This window comes from Onychomys torridus, chromosome 2 (assembly GCF_903995425.1).
Source record: "Onychomys torridus chromosome 2, mOncTor1.1, whole genome shotgun sequence".
NCBI lineage: Eukaryota > Metazoa > Chordata > Mammalia > Rodentia > Cricetidae > Onychomys > Onychomys torridus.
The window spans coordinates 131,918,983-131,936,241 of NC_050444.1; the positions used below are offsets into that span (position 1 = coordinate 131,918,983).

The 17,259-nt window shown below is 51.3% G+C and overlaps 1 protein-coding gene across 4 annotated transcripts in view; it reads right to left on the minus strand.

The window, feature by feature from the left end:
- Rnf220 (ring finger protein 220) overlaps nt 1–17,259 on the minus strand; it is a 235,079-nt gene that overhangs the window by 33,173 nt on the left and 184,647 nt on the right. For all 4 annotated transcript variants that reach the window (XM_036177306.1, XM_036177303.1, XM_036177305.1 and 1 more), the window contains exon 3: nt 5,580–5,712. In XM_036177306.1, the coding sequence (XP_036033199.1) occupies nt 5,580–5,712 (133 nt within the window). The remainder of the gene's footprint in view (nt 1–5,579; nt 5,713–17,259) is intronic.

Genomic DNA, 17,259 nt, shown 5'->3' on the forward strand with positions numbered 1-17,259 from the left:
AAGCTCTACCCTTTGCTTGCACATGGCCAGTGCGGCCTCAGACTCCTTCCCTTGCTCTGAGCAATAGCGCCCACCACCCCCTCCCCTTCTATCAGCCTGTCAACTCTAAGTTTTCTTGGTTTCCCAGAGAGCCTGGAGAGTGGCTTGACTTGAAGAGAGGTCTAAGTCCCGAGCTTGTAGGCAGCCTGGCTCCTGCCCAGCCCAGCCACTCTGCCTTCCGTCCCTCCATTTCCACAGCCCGCCCCCAACAATTTCCCTTCTCAGTCACTCGCTGCCTAGTGATCCATGGGTTTTAAATTATAACTGGGACCCAGGAAACGCGTTCCTAAGTACAATATTCATGGGCTGGGCTGACACTTTTAATTAAGGTGATTTACACTGAATTATCCTTGGAAATAAAGAAATGGTGCACTGCCCGGGAATAAACCATCATCACCAGCCGCCTTTGTAAGTTACACTTCGTTTTAATCTATTTGGGGAATTGTTTATCTAGTTCATTACCCAACCAAACACCGAGGCCGGCCTTAAATAAGGCTTAAGTAGGGTGGGGGTTCTGCCATCGCTACACCCCGCCTCTCCTTCAGAGCTACCCAGTCTCCCTTTAGATTTTTTTCCAGCCTTTTAAAAGTACTTCCCAGAGGAGGCTGTTTCCAGCCCAGAGGCCAGCTCTTATAGAGATCTCTGAGCTCAGGTCCCACCAGCCAAGCCTCACTTTCAGCTCTGTGTATGCTCCATGCCCAAGGCTGTTTTCTTCTTAATGGGTGGAAACTCCAGTCTAGGGCCCACAGAAGGGTCTCAGAGGCAATCCCCCTGCAGTCTTCAGACCCATCGATGTCCTTGTACACTGTCTCTCTGTATATACATTATCTAGTCCTAGCCCAACAGCATGCCAGCGGCATCTGGGCCTCAGCTTACCCAGAGCCCTACCTGTTGCTTCCTCTCTCTGCTTGTGGACATTACCTCTACCACACTCCCAATCATCCAAATCAGAATGTTTTCTCCTAGTGAGTACCCTACCTAAGTCCCTTGGCTTCTCCTTCTTCCGTCCTCTTAATTCCCTCTTCTGCCCCTCCCCTCCAGCCATTGTCCTAGGGCAGCCTCAACAATTGTCCCTGGACCCTTGATTTGCCTCCCTGTTTCTGCTCCCAGCCCACTCTCCATACTGGCACACAGGGTCCCATTAATTAACACGTGGGGTATCCCCGTGCATGGAAGGCCCTCCTGACTCTGTCCTTGACCAAGTCCTTGTGTCTGTGGGAGCCCTTGTGAAGGTTCTAGATGGGAAAGACAGGATCAGGTGAGGCGAGGGGAGGGTATGGGTGTAACTTGGAAAAGCCTAGAGTGGAGCAGGTGGGAAATTTGACTGATCTTCCTGTGAGGACTTGGTGGCTCCTGGCACCTGGGAATGTTCATCTCTGGGAATGTGGTTCCTTCAGGGTGTGTGTGTGTGTGTGTGTGTGTGTGTGTGTGTGTACACTGAGCTGTGTGGGAATGAGGTGTGTGTGCATGCATACATGTGTGTCAAGCCAGTGTTTGTGAGACCCAGCCTCCTTGGCTTAGGAGCTGGTAGGTCCTTGCTTCTTTTGTGAGCCCCCAGGTGTGTAGAAATAGCGTAGACCTGCTCTGGGTTGTTGGGCAGTGGAAGGAGAAGGCAGAAGAGGTCCATCTGGAAAGTTCCACAAGTAGAACCCCCTGGGAGGTTAGCCTGGCAGCAGCACCCACAGGCTCAGGAAGGCTAGGTTGAGGAAGGAACAGAGAGGGCAAAGAAGGCCAAGGCTGGGTGACAGGACGAAGGGGGCGGGCAGTGGAGAGGAGAGGGGAGGAGCCAGCTAAGGAAACAAAGGGAGAGGAGCCCAAGGGGACAGGAATAAGGGCAGGAGGAAGCGGAGAGCTGGGGAGGAAGCTTGGCCACAGGTCGTGAATGGGGGAGGCCTCCTGAGGGACTCAGTTTCCCGGTCCATAAACCGGTCCATGTGTTTTAGGATACTGATGCTGGGGAGGAGGAAGGTGGATGGGGTGGATCTCAGGTGCCAGGGTGCTTCTGTCTTTCCCCAACCTCCTTTGCCCCTCCTCGGGCTCGCCCCAGAGCCAGCAGGGGGCGGGGCAAGGGCAGCCAGGCTGAGGACCCTCCGCCCGCGCTGCCCGTCAGCCCTGAGGGAGCTGACACGCTCCTTGGGAATTTATCACGCACCCAATTACAATGTTAATTGGCAAGTTCCTGAAATCAATTAATTCGCAAATTTTTTCCAATTAAAAATCCAGATAAATCACAAGGGCGGCGGCGGGGCTGGTCCAGGCCGCAGTCGGGTGGGCGCAGCGGCCGCGGGGAGGGGGCGCGCGTGGGGAGGGGGCGGCGGGGGCCGCGGGTGCGGCTGCCCTTGAACGCCTTTGCCGGCCGGTCCGACTGTCAGCGCGCCGGGCGCGGCGGGGCCGAGACAGATAAAACCATCGACCCGTCGCCGCCAGCGCTTCGGCTTTATCGATCCGACGGGAATTTCACTTGCTGTGCAGATCCCGCTGTCCGGCTGTCAGACACCCGGTGGGGAGGAGGGCGTGCCAGGGGCGCAGGGCGTGCGCGTGCTGAGGGCGGCGTGGGCATCAGGGGGTGCAGGGATGGGCCCGGACGTGAGCCGACAGCCGCGAGGTGTGGGTGCTCTGAGAAACGTGCATGATGAGGGATTTATGCAGGGTCACGAGCAGGGAGTGGGAGAAGCCCTGGGCGGAGCGAGCTCGGGGGACACTGGCTGAGGAGGCAAAAAGAGCTGGGGTTTTTGTTTTTTGTTTTTTGTTTTAAGGGGGAGCACACTGCAGGTTCCTCTCTTTTCTGTTCCTGTTTGAGGACCCCTTCATTGGAAGCGTATTACCCAGAACTCCTGGGACAGCCTGAAGGAAGTTTCACTTTCCTGCCCCTGGCAAGTCAATCCCAGGTGTGTGAGGGACGGGGGAGGGGAGGGGGGGCGAAGAGCAGGGCACTGGCGTCAAGACTGCTTGGGAACAAATCTTGTCTATACTGCTAAGTGAGAAACCTTAGGGTTTCTTAACATGGTTTGTGCCTCAGTTTCCTGAGCTGTAAAATGGGAGTAATATCTATGCAGTCACACACCACAATTAGCAACAGGCTGGCTACACATCTGAAAGTGGTCTCGTGAGGTAGCATTGCCTAGCGACAGTGTCATTTGAGAAAGTACATTCTATGATGTTCACATGACAAAAAATGCCTGAGGATGTATTTCTCAGAAAGCATACCCATCATTAAGCAATGCATGACCGTATCACCTACCTCAGAGTGAAGAATAAATAAAGCGCTTGCTAGATAGTGACTGTTCCACGAGGTTCATTGTTATTACTGTAGTATAGCTTCTGTGGGGCTTTTAAAGTGTGCCCACAGATTCTTTTGATACTTTTGTCTTTAAGAATGAGAGCTTTTAGAGCATAATTCTCCTCCCTTGAGTATGGGGATGGGTGGGCTGTTAAAGGCTGGGCTTATGGTCTGGGCTTGATGATTCACTCCCTTCCTTCCTCCCTCCCTCCCTCCCTCCCTCCCTCCTTCCTCCCTCCTTTCCTTCCTCCCTTCTTCCCTTCCTTCCTTCCTTCCTTCCTCCCTCCCTCCCTCCCTCTCTTGTTCCTCTCTCCACTCCTTCCTTCCTGCCTCTTTCCCTCTCTGCCTTTCTTCCTTCCTTTCTAGAGATACAGTCTCACTGTGTAGTTCAGGCTGGCCTCAAATTCCAGGTACTCCCACCTGGGTCTCTGGAATTACAGGAACAAACTGCCACACCCAGCAATGACCTGGGGATAGAATAGTCTAGGGTGATGTTCCAGTGTTTAGGTAGACTTTAGGGGAAGGCGTTGTGGCTTCCTGTGGTCTCTTTCTTGGTTCGCATGCTTGTGGGCAGTCAGCTGTCTTACTGGCGGGAAGCTCAAGGCAGCCTTTGGAGAGATGCTGAGGAACTGAGGTTTCCTGCTGGCAGCTCACAGAAGTGAGCCATCTTGGAAACATCTTGCAAGCCTAGACAGACCTTCAGGTGACTGTAGCCTCGAGTGATTTTCGCTGTAGCTTCAGGAGAGAACCAGAGCTAGTGGCCATAGCCACCCATGATCACATAACTATGCTGTTCTGAAGCTGATGACCCACAGAAACTGAGGGCAACTTTGTGAGTTAGTGTCTCTTTCTACCTGCGATGGGTACTGGGGAGTACTCTAGTCCTACAGCTTGTGTGGTGAAAGCCTTCACCTGCTGAGCCTTCTCACTGGTCCTAATAAATGTCTTAAACATTAAGTTTGGGGATAATTTGTAACAGCCAATAGGTGACTAGTACTTCCTCCTTCAAAATTCTTCCCTTAGGAATGCTTCTTTGCTCTCCGATGGGTCTGATGCCTCACTCAGCTCTCTGGCTCCTCCCATGTAGCAGCCATGGTTCACACCCTCAATCCTTTCTCACTCTGAGCTGTCCAGGACAGAGGCCATTTTGGGGCCCCTGCACCTTGCATCGGTTGGGTCTAATGACTTGAAATGGATAAAGTAGGCAGTTCACAGTGTGGCACACCTGGTTCCTAAACCCTAGCTCCATTCCATGTGTTCTTGTATAATCTGATCTGGCCACTCCCCCCATCAGAAGGGGATACATGTCCTCTCACCTTGCATCTGAGTGGGTTCACAATGCCCTGATCAATAGAGTACTGGAAGTGACATTCAATGACCTCCAAGGCTCAGTTTGAAAAGGTGACTCGGTAGAGAAAGGCTCTGAGTTTGAGCAGCCCTCTCCCACCTCAGTGTTCCGACTTGTTGGCTAGAACATTTTGTTTTGGAGACCAAAGCTGCCATGTAAGAAGTCAAAGTACCCCAAGGGTACTGAGTGATGGGGAGGCTCAGGCCACAGAGAGAGAGAAAGCACATGCAAGAGTCCATCACCAGACATGTGAGTGAAGAACCTTTAGATGGTCCCAGTTCCCAGCTGAGCATCCAATGTCAGGAGCAGACACAGCTGACCCCTCTGTGACCTGCCTGAATTCCTGACCCCACAGATCCTTTGAACAAAATGGAACAGGTACTTCATACTGCTCAGATTAGAGCTCATTAGTTACTTCTTCATCTGCACCCCCTAGATAATCTGGCTCCTCCCCCAAGGACCTTGGGAAGGTTCAGCCCAGTCCTTCAGGCAAGGACAGAGAGCTGGGAGGGAGCTAGGGTTGGAACACACTTGAGTGCGTTCCCAAGATTGCCACCTCTCGGTCCTTGAGATTTATGGAGAAGGTGCTGGTTTCTCCCCTGAATAACAGGGCCAGGCTGGACTTCTGATAGAGCTGCCAGGCCCCATAGCCACTTTTATCCTGCCCCAAGGCCTCACACGGTAGTTCTGGGCTTCGAACAGTGGCTGGCTCCCTGTCTAGCTTCCCTTACTCTGAGGCTGGAATCTGAGGATTCACTTTCCTCAACACCCTGCCTCACAGTAAAGCAAGAAGAAAAACATCAAAAACATCTGAAAACACAGAAGAGTCACAAAGACCTGGCTTCTCCCCCTAGACCTAGCACCTAGCAGAGTGGAATCCCCCAGCAGGCAGACTCCCTGTAGGTGGCTTACCTGGTAGGCAGTTGGGCCAGCTGCTCCAGTTCCTGCTCCATATGTTCCTGTAACTCGCTGGGCCTCAACAGGACTTGGCAGATGGGGCAGATCGGGGCTTGGCTGTCAAACAACGCTACTGCTTTCTTCTTACCTGGCCAGGGAAGGAGAACAGACACTTAGAGCAGAGGTAGTCAGTGTCTAGAAGGAAACCCAGAGTCCCAGGCCTTTAGCCCATGCCTCCTGTTGCCTTCTAGAGATTCTGGACCTAGAAGAGGGGTGAGAGTATATTGGGAGCTTCAGAGGCCAGGGCCATAATGACATCTTCTCAACCGGCTGCCCCTCTTGGGAATCTGATGGGACACAATCCATGCTGTGCAAACAAACCTTGATCACTCCATTTCACATGTGTCTAATCATAGCACCCCCAGAATGTTGAGTTCTCCTGTCTCTCCTTTCCCATTGCTTTCATATTCCCAGGTTTAGGGAAGGAAGAGGAGATAAAGGAGGGTTCATTCCTGTAGTCACTCAGCAAACATTCCCTCCTTTCTTCTTCTTCTTCTTCTTTTTTTGTTTTTTTTTTTTTGGTTTTTTGAGACAGGGTTTCTCAGTATGACAGTTTTGGCTGTCATGGAACTCACTCTTGAGAGCAGACTGGCCTCGAACTCATAGAGATCTGCCTGCCTCTGCCTCCCAAGTGCTGAGAGTAAAGGTGTGCGCCACCATGCCCGGCCCTTCGCTTGTTTCTTGCTGACCCAGGCCAGTGCAAGGCAGGAAGCGGGCGGGTCACCCCAGCACAGAATCCATTTTCTCTCCCCTCTCCACTGGTCCCCAAGATCATGTCTTCAGCTTCTGCTCTTTTCATTCTGTGTGTTGGATGAGCTTGTTCGTCTCTGGTTATAATTCCCACCTCTTCCTATTGGTGGCATTCTCTCTACCTCAACCTGGCGTTCCTCGGTGCTATTATCCAAATGACATCATCAGTACCTGAGTGTCTCCTGAGAATTTAAAACTCAACAACTCAAATCTGAGGTCTTCTACCAACTCCTTACAAGCAGACCTGCTTCTCCTCCAGCTGTGCCTGTCTCTGGTAGGACACCTGGTACCTAGTCACTTGTTCCACTAATCTTAGCCTTGCGGTGTGTCCCTTTCCTGACCCTAGTCCCCTCTCCCATTCATTTACCTATCAAGTCTTGTCCATTATCTTATACTCAGTTTTTAGAATACCTGAGCTGGGTGTGGTGACACACACCTTTGCTCCCAGCTGTGAGGCAGGGGCAGGTGGATCTTTGAGTTCAAGGCCAGCCTGGTCTAAAAATCAGTTCTAGGACACGGCCACATAGAGAAACTGTCTCAAAATAAAATAAGGAGTATTTGTATGAGTGTATTTATGTGTGAGTGTGTGAGTGTGTGCATGAGTGTACCAGAGGGCACATGTGGAGGTTGGAGACAACTTTAGGAATTCCACTTTTTGAGGCAGGGTCTTTCTTCTTCTTTAAAAATTTTACTTTTTATTTTACTTTATTCAAGATTACTAGATGTTTGGTGCTTTCACATGTATGTATGTGCACCACATGAGTGTCTAGTGCCCACCAAGGTCGAAGAGTGTTGCACCCCCTGGAACTGGAGTTAGAGATGACTTGTAAGTTGCTGTATGGATGCTGGGAATTGAACCTGGGTCCTTTGCAAGATCAAGTGTTCTTAACCTCTGCGCCATCTCTCCAGCCACAAGGGTCTCTCTTGTTTCTACTGTGCTGCATATTCCAGGCTATCTGGCTCCCAAGACTCCAGGGAATTCTCTTGCCTTCCCCTCCCATCTTGCTGAAGGAATGCTGGGATTACAGAGGTGAGCCACTACATTTTTACGTGTGTTTTGGGAACTGAACTCAAGTCCTGAGGCTTGTATGGCAAGAACTTTTACCTACTGAGAAATCTCATTGGCCCTTATTCTGTATCCTTAAAATTCACATTCTCTCTATTGAGGCCTCACCACTTAAAACATTTTTTTGAGATTTTATTAATTTTTATTTTGTGTGTATCAGTATTGACCTTGATGTATATCTGTACTATATGTGTGCAGTTCCCTCAGAGGCCAGAAGAGGGCAACACATATCCTGGGACTAGAATTACAGATGTTTGCAATACTTGTATGGGGGTTGAGCCATCTATTCAGTCCCAGGAGGTCTCATTACTTCTGCTGGATAACCTCACAGGTCTCTTGTCGATCTCACTGATTCTGAGTTTTCTCTTTCTAGAATGTCCTTCAAGCTGGGTGTGATGGTGCATGCCTGTAATCCCAACACTGAGAGGTCAAGGTAGGAGGACTGCTGTGAGGTTAAGGCCAACCTGCACTACATAGTGAGTTACGGGCCAGCCTGGACTACAGAATGAAACCCTGTCTCAAAAAAACCACCCCTGCCGGGTGGTAGTAGCACACACCTTTAATCCCAGCACTTCAGGAGACAGAGGCGGGAGGATCTCTGAGTTTAGCCAGCTTGGTTTACAGAGTTCCAGGACAGCCAGGGCTACACAGAGAAACCCTGTCTCAAAAAAACAGAAACAAAACAAACAACCAACCAAAACAAACAACCAACATTTCTCCAATACGTGTGCTCATGGAGGGTTGGCTGGGAGCTGGAATTCTATTTCCTGTCTGGCACTTATAGTGACCAGAACAAACCATTCTAGGAAGAATCCTCTGGATTGCTTTGTTGATCCTCCTTTTGACTCGAGGGTCCCTCCCTTCCTCCCATCCAGTGCTCCCCAGTCTGCTTACAGGCACGGTGTTGAGAAACTCTATCCATTCAGAAATATCACTAGCTCTGACTGGTAACGGAGCCATGACTGTAGGAAAACATTAGTGTGTAGTACTAGAGACAGAACCAGGACTTGGCATTCACTAGGCAAGTGCTCTTCCGGGAAACCACATCCCAGGCCCTGCCGCAAAGACTTCCTTGGCTTGAGTCTATACATTCTACCTTGCTCTTCCCTCTGCTACCTGGAGAAGGTCGCAGTCACTTTCAGACAGATAAAGACCCTGTCAGTGATGACTAGGGTACATAGGTGAACAGGGTTGCCAGATTAAATAAGGAAGGCCCAGTGAAACTTTATTTTAGATACACTATGAGTTCTTGAAAACAGTATAATTATGTCCCAAATATTGCAAGGGATATATTGATACTAGATATCATTGATTTTTCCAAAATTAAGTTTACCTGGATGTCTTATATTTTTATTTGCTAAATCTAGCAACACTATCCCTGAGGGAATGAACAGGTCAGACTGAGTGTGAGAAGCTACCTCCCTATGACACAGCCTGAGAAGGATTACAGCTCCCTGGATGCCTGGATTGAGTCATCTGCAGACTCTAAGGACAGAGGAATTCAGTGTGTGTGTGTGTGTGTGTGTGTGTGTGTGTGTGTGTGTGTATGTGTGTGTTCTGGGAAGTGCAAAAAGAGAAGTCTTAACCAAATGTGTACACTTGAAACATCAAAGCCTTCACTGAGCTAGGCTTCCAGCTATGAAGGCTTCTGGTGTTCTGTGATTGGGTCAGAGAGGCTCCAGCCTGTGTGGCTAGGCCTTTAAGGAAAGGAAGTAATTCCACCATTTTCGGTTCCACTGTGTGCCTTGCTAGGTGACATGACATGCTGGGACTGCTGAGTAGAAGGAGCAGATACAGCCCTGCTCTGGGAGGGCTCTGGTCTCAGTTTTGCCTTGGGCAACCCCAGAGGTGGGTGAGGCTCTAGGAACTCTCCAGGCTACTATCTTCTACAGATGAGGAAACTGAGGCTCAGAATTGGATAGGGACTTTGAGCTTGGCTTTTGGTCTAAAGGCTTCTTTTATTTATTCAACAAACATTTATAAAACGATTATTCAATTTCAGTACTACTCTAGGGACAACTGGAACTCAGAAATAAATGAAACACAGTCTTGATTTCTAAGAGATCACAAGTCAGTGGGTAAAGGCAGTAGAGAAAGCCAGGTAGTGTGGGTGAGAGCTGGCAGGGAGGCAGGAGCTGAGGGCAGTGGAAGAAGGCTGGAGGGTCCACAGGAAAGGGGGTGGGTGCCCCACGGGAAGCACAAAGGATGAGTAAGGGAAACAGGCTGTGAAACACATCACTGACGAGGTGATAAGGGGAGCAGGCTAGAGGGGTACCCAGGGCTTGTGGTGTAGAAATGCCAAGGGCTCAACCTCTGGGGCTAGGGTACCAAGTTCGGTTCTTTGGGTTTGGAGTCCAGATCCTGCTCCAAAACTGTGGGGAGAGGTCAGTGTTCTCATTCTCTTGCTGACATGTACTTTTCTCAACCTGACCTCCGTTTCCTTACTGGGAGCTTTGGACCATTTTCTTGGCTCCCAGCTTTAGGATGGGCCCTGGAGTCATGAGCCGGGGTCAACTTGCAGCCTGTGCCCTCTATCTCACCTTTATCTCTCAGAGTTTAGAGTGGCAGGTGTCAGTGTGGCCATGCACCGTGCCCCCCTCCCCTCCCCCGCTATGTTCCCTATAATTTTATATTGAGACCTGTGGTCATGACGTGGATTTTACTGCACTAACGACATGGCCTACCCCGGTTTAATGACAAAATCCATACTCTGGCCCTGGGCCTGCTCCTCGTTTGCATAATTCCCAGAATACAGCTCCCTGAAGCTTTTGACCTGGGCCATTACAGTGGCCATAAAATGGGCCATAAAACCACTGGGGATGGCCAAGAGGAGGGGCCTATGGTCTTGCTGGGGTGGGAATGAAGCCTTCATCCCCCCCCTCCACCTGTCCTAGGCTTAAATGGAGCCATCCTCTGGCTCTTCCTTCCCATGGTTCCCAGAATCTGGGAGTGCATTTCAGGCTAGCGAGAAGTGAGGAACCCCTGGACAGGCCTTCAGAGTGTTCATCTGACACAAGGCTCCCTTCCCCATCACAGCGGGCAGTACCACAGGTATCACAGTATCACAGAGGCAGCCTGTCAGGGGACACTGGCTCCTTGAGTAGCCCTCACTCCAGCCCTTGACAGGTCCTCCCAACAGTCAGGCGAGGCCTTTTGCCACAGGTGGGTCTAGGTTTTCAGCCCCATTTGAATCCTAGTAGTCTTCTGCCAGGGGCTAGCTTCCTGGGAGGTCAAGAGCCAGGCCGAGCACCGTGGGGAGGCGCGGTGAACACGAGGGATTGGGGACAGGGACTGGGCTGAGCTGTCAGTGCTAAAGATGATGAATGGGGGACGTGAGGCGGGAGGCCCAATGTTATCGGCAGTGGATGGCGGGGCTCGAGCGCTCCCCGCTTCTGCTAATCCCCGGGCGCTGCCTCAGCCCTAGCACTGATAACGAGGAAATGGGGCTGACAACAATTTTTAGCTGAGAGATTCTTCACCAAAATGCCAGGCGGCCGGAGGTCTGACAGCGCCTGATTGAGTGTGTGAGTGTGTGGGGGGGAAGGCCCGCCGCCCCCTCTCCTCCCATGCAAAGATGGATCGCTCATTCCGCCTCCCGTCCACATTCATTACCGCCTCCCTCCCCACCACCCCTGCCACACGCCACCTCCACGTCTCTGCTTGCCATAGGTATCTTCCCAGCAGCAGGGCAGGGGAGGAAGCTGGCATTCTGACCTAAGCCTTACACGGGACAACTCGGCAGGGCCTGAGTCAGACGGGTCCCGCTGTAGAGGCACCTTGGTTGGGTGACCGCCAGAGGGGCCCTGTCCCTTGCGAAGCGGCTGGACTAACTTTACTCCCAGACAGCAGAGGGTCTTCAATAGAAGCTTCTAAGAAGGGTGTTGACTAGGTTGAGAGAAAAGGTTAAGCCAGGGCAGTAACCTGTGGCCCATTCCTCCAGCCTAGTGTCAACGCCAAGTGCGTGGGTGGGGCCTAGATGAGCCCGCTGCTGCCCTCCTCTGCTGGGAATTCCTGACCATTGGGAACCTCCAGCATAGGCTGCTGCTCCTCCATCTTCCACTGGGAAGACTGGTGAGGCCTGCACACTGCAGGGGCTCGTGGAAACTGCACTGAGTCATTAGCCTTGTTGCCCCTCTGGCTGGCCTGTTCGTTTTTTCCAGTTCTGTAGCCAAGGGGTTCCATTCTCCCTCTCTATCTGTCCAAGCAGCAATTCCCATCTTTGCTTCGCAGACCATCAAAGGCTTGGTTTGGCTAGACAAGGAATGACTGATCAGACCTGTAATATAAAGCTGAGGCAGGAGGATTGGCATGGTCTAAATAGTGAGTTCCAGGCCAGCCTGGGCTACAGTGTGAGATCTTGTCTTAAAAAAGGTGTGGATTGCCTGCCTAGGACAGGGTAATTCTAATGACAGGTAACAATGAGGCAGGATCTCTTGTAGCCCAGCCCAACTTCAAACCCATTGCATGTCCGGGATGACCTTGAACTTCTGATCCTACTTACCTCCATTTTCTGAGTGCTGGGATCTCAGGCAAACACTATCACATCCAATTTATGTGGTGCTGGGGAAATCACGCCTGGGGCTTTAGACAAGCTCTCAACCATCTGAGCAACATCCCCAGCCGGAGGAGACGGGGCCTTTGAGACTACTCAGGCACATGTGTGCCCTGCCTTTCCTCTCCCCACTCCGGGCCCCCCAAAAGTTTCCATTTCCTAGTGACCAAGACACAGAATAGAATAAGCGCAATTCTTCAGAGTTGCCTCTTACTGGCTGTGTGAGATGGGGATAATATCTAACTCTTAGGACTTTGTTTGTTTGTTTATTTGTCTTGTTTTTCGAGACAGGGTTTCTCTGTGTAGCTTTGTGCCTTTCCTAGAACTCACTTTGGACACCAGGCTGGTCTCGAACTCACAGAGAGCCACCTGGCTCTGCCTCCCCAGTGCTGGGATTAAAGGCGTGCGCCACCACCACCTGGCTTTTTTTGGTTTTTTGAGACAGGGTTTCTCTGTGTAGCTTTGGAGCCTTTCCTGGAACTCACTCTGTAGCCCAGGCTGGCCTCGAACTCACAGAGATACGAACTCTTAGGACTCCTGTGAAGATGTAATGGAACCAGAGCTGTTACAGGTGGGGACTCATTAGTGATCTTTCTAGTAAGACACTGACACAGGGCTGTTGTTCATGTCTACATCTACTCTATACTTGCTCCCTGCCATGACCTGGCTTCCCACTGTGGCTGAGATCAGTTGCCCTTTGGTAGATGGCTGGCCTTGGCCCTTCAGGCCCCTGTGAAATTTCTCCTGTTCATCTCCATTCATACATCTGTTTATTGGTTTATGTATCAGGCTTTGTGAGGAGAGCAATGGGTTCAGTTTGGGATGTATTTCGTTTGAGGGACTATGAAAATGCTAAATGATAGGCCTCAGAGACGCAGACACACAGACAGGAACTGAAGCTCATCAGTGCAGGCTCTGAGCCTAGAACAAGGTGTGGCCTAGAGTGAGTGACACCTACCGAAGAATGAAGGGCAGGGAGACCATCCAGGGAGCGAACACACCACAGGAGTCTGGAAGAGAACCTCGGCTAACTCTAACAGGTGAAGGGTATTTAGGGCTCAAAGTCTTAGAAGGAATGGGAAAGAGGAAGAGCAGAAACAAGAACGTGTGAAATGAAGTTCCACAGAGCAGGGGTGTCATCCATGCAGTGGAATGTGCTGAGAGGTCAAGACAGCAGCCACAAAGTGTCCCGGCCACTCATCCTACCCACAGCACACCATCTCCTTTTCTCTTCATCCATCCATCATGGACCCAAGCTACCTAATCACTGGCCACCTCTGCTCTTCCCACTCACCCCTTCTTCCTTCTCTCTAGAAACCCTTTGATTGGTGCCTCTGCTGAACACGGAACAGGAAGAGTTAATGTGCTGACAGACGGCATTTTTTACCTTCAGTCAATATGAACAAGGCCCCCAGACTATGATTCCAAACATCTGGATTTCATCAATATGTGATCTGTCATCGTATATTGGCATTCCCCAGTCCCTGCGCCAGAGCAATGCGGCTGGTTTTATTAATACGTCAAATACATTATCCGTGTAATACACTTGTCTGGCTGGGGCCTCCCGCTGGGGCGGGGCGGCGGATTTGAATGTATGATGAATCAGTTTGCATTACATGTTCGTAAGTCATCATTTGTCAGGATTAATAGGCATCCCTGGTCGAGGAGGTGGGGGTAGGGAAGGCATCGAGAGATGTGTATTTAGCTGTGGCCCATACTTATCTGCAGGTGCCCAAGGGTGCCCTGAAAACAGCTGTGCACCCACTTGCCCAGACCCCAGGGTAGCAGCTGGCACACACAGGACAGAGGTGACATTTTCAGCTGTCCCAGTGTCACTTGGAACCAAATAAGCCTATTTGTCTCTGCTTTGGGCTTGCCAAATAACCAAAAAGATGTAGCAAGGGCCTTTTGCACTAGCCAGCTATCTCTCACTCATCCCTGGGACTCAGTCTGGAAGTCCTTCTCCCGGGAGACTTCCTGACTCCCCTGGACCACATCAGGCGCCTCCTCTGTGTTCCCTGGGCCTCTTGTGTTGCTACTTCACAGCACTTGGGCTGAGACCTGTTGTGTGACCATCTTCAGAATGTGACTTTCTGGCAAAAAAACCAAAAACCAAAACCAAAAAACCAAAACCCAAAAAACAAAAACCCTAACATGTCCACTGTTCTAGAGCCTCATCATCTAATGGAGGGCAGAATGCCAAATAAAAGTAATAGTGAAAGCAGACATCAATACATACTCCTGAATTAACAAATAAAGGGTTACTGGTCTTGCCAATTCTCCAAAGATGCAGACATTACTCCGGAGACTAGGGGCTTTCTCTTACTCTAGGCTGGTCTGGTCATTCTTTTATTCAGTCTCTCTTTCCCATCCTCCTCTTTCCACAAGGCATGCACAGACCTCTGCACAGCGTCAGGTTCAGCACATGTGATGTATTTAGCTGGGTCCAATACACAAGAATGACAATTCAAGTTCACATACCCTTGCCACTCCCCTCCCCCCTGCCTGCAGAAGCTCAGATTGGCATTCACTGCCCGGTCTATGTGGTCTCTTTCGAGCTCCAGGCACAGGAGGCTGCCTGGTGTCCCGACTCCTGTTCTGATGGATGCTAGGAACTGCTCCTAGTAGTACAGGGTGGGTGCACCGAGCCAGGCAGGACTCCTGGGTGGCCAAACATCTGCAGAGTACCAGATGGAGGGCAGCCTGTGGAAAGGTTTAGGCTCAGATTTAGGCTCAAGCTGGAGCTAAAAGCTCAGGGCCAAGGCACAATTAAACTCCCTGAGTCCTGATCATGGAACCTGAAGCCTTGGACCATGAGCCTTTGCTGGAGCCAAATGCATCAGTTATCAGTTAGTCTGTTTGGGGGCCCATTGTGCTTCCATTTCACACTCCTGACCGTGGCTATTCAAATCACAACTATAGCCCCCTCCCTCAGTAGGACTACACTTCACTCTCCGACTCCTTCAGCTAATAACTTCCAGATAGTTACTTAGTTACTGTGTTCAGATGGATCATTGGTGATTGGGGCAGGTGGAGCCTCTCAAGTAGTCCCTGGAACTAGTCTTTACAAACTGCAGTAAAAAGCAGGATTCAGAAAAGCATCTACCTATGAACAATGGACACATATCATCTCAGATGTCTGGACAGACGAGTGCTTACGCACGCATGCATGCATGCACGCACCTAAGCACACAGTCAAGTGCAGCTTGAGTATGTACCCCTGACCATTCTTCCCAGCATGTGGGCCAGTGCCTTCCTTGTCATAGAGCCCAAAGGCTAAGACTGTACTGTTTCAAGAAACAGAACTTCAAGTACGCTTTACCCGCTGTCGGCGCTGGCTATGGGCTTATAAAAATAAAATGGGAGCCTCCACAGCTGTAGGCTATAAATCCTGAATGGTTGAGGGAGGCAGTGTTACCTGCCTTCTAGGCAGATGGGCGGAGTGTGGGGCAAGGATAACAAGTGTCTGTGGGTCTGGCCCACTGTGGGCCAGATGCTTAGCCTCAGGCATTGCCTGTTGGCCCAGTCCAGGCTTTCTCTCACAGACTTGTGCAGTCAGAAGAGGCAGAGCCCTAGGGAGAAAGCAAGGACTCAGCTCAGGGGAGGGAGGTAGAGGAAGAGAAGGCCCGGTAGGGGGAGGGAGCAAGGCAGCCACGCGCTGCTAAGGCTAAGGGGAGCCCTCGCATCTGGAGATCAATTAGCATCAATTACTGACTTCATTTAATTGTCGTCCAAGATGAATTTGTCATTTTTAGCTGGGAATTAATGGGAGACCTTCACCTCTCCCTGGCAGCAGCAGAGGAGCCGACAGCGGTCACCTCAGCCTCCTAGGCGCTCAGCATCCAGCTTAGGGCAGGGGCAGGCGTCTGTTCCTTGGGCAAGTTGTAGCCTGGCCTGCTAGAGCCCAGGGCCAAGGTGGAGGCTGTAGGTCCTGGGGAGCCATCCTTTGCTGCCTCTGGCTTCAGCTAGAAATTAATTTGCTGGGCTGAGCATGTTTACCTTTTCCCAGCAAAGGCGAGTCGGTAAACAGCAGCCCGGCGGCTGAAATTGAATTGATAACTGCATCAACGTGCCAGATAACGCCTAAAATAATACGCCGATAAGGAAATTCGATTTGATTTGCTGCTGCGCATCAGATTGGCCCCATCTGTAGCTGCCTGTAATCATTTTCAATTGCGTTGGGAAACCTTATTTGTCCTTAAATATTTCTGTCATTTTTCATTGCTGGCGACAGATCCTTAGGCAGGTGGCAGGGGCGCAGTGCTTCTGTGGGCGCAGGGCGGCGGCCCAAGGAGGAGGGGTGGGTGGTACACTAGCAGGGAAGGAAGCAGGGAGCAGGCAGCCGGGCGGTGACAGCTGTTCCTCCAATCAATCACGCTGTCGACAGGGAGGGAAGACTGGCTGGCAGAAATTGAGTTTGCCTCACAGGGGACGATTGAGCAAATTAATAGCCCATTAGCCAAGCAGTGACCTGAGAAATGAAGGTGCAGGGGTTCCTGTTCACTCAGGCCAGCTGGGGTGGGGCAGGGCAGGGGAAGGGTCCAGGGAGGGGACAACCAGGGAGGGATGTGTGTGAGGAGGAGAGATGGAGGGACAGCTGAGATGGAGAACGTGTGTGAGGTCCCATGGAGAGTAGAGGATGCAGGAGGAAATCATCAAGACTGGAGGTGCAAAGAGCCCCAGGGCCGAGGGGGAGGTAACTCGGGCCGAGCTCTCTACCACCTTCTTGGGAGGATCACACCAATGAACGTTCTGCCTTCAATTCTGGAGACGGCCTTTGCTTCCTCTTGTCAGGATTCTGGAACACTGGCTATTCCTGGAACCACCATTTCCTTGCAAACCTCTCCAGGGTGGGCTGTTCCTCTCCTTCTGTGTTCCTCAGGCCAGGGGGGGGGGGGGGGGGGCACCAATGTCTTGCAGTTCACTGCTTCACCCCGAGGGCCCTAGGAGGTCAACTGTCCCTCCTTACCCGCCAGTCTCCACTGTCACCCAGGACTTTGACACCTTTGCCCTGACCTCAGCACCTCCATTGTTCTCCTTCCTCCAGAAGGAGCTTGTCAACATCCTACTTGCTTGGTAGTAGGATCCCAGCCTCCCAGCCCTCTTGAGGCCTGTGCCCATCATACTTTCTTCTCTTTCTAGCTGTCTCTAACTCCCATCACTGTGGACACTCGCCTGGACCCCCCGGTGCATCATTTCGATACTCTCTGGCCAATATTCTCAACTTCTTCGCCCTCCCTGCCTTCTCTGAAGTCTGCCTGCCCTCC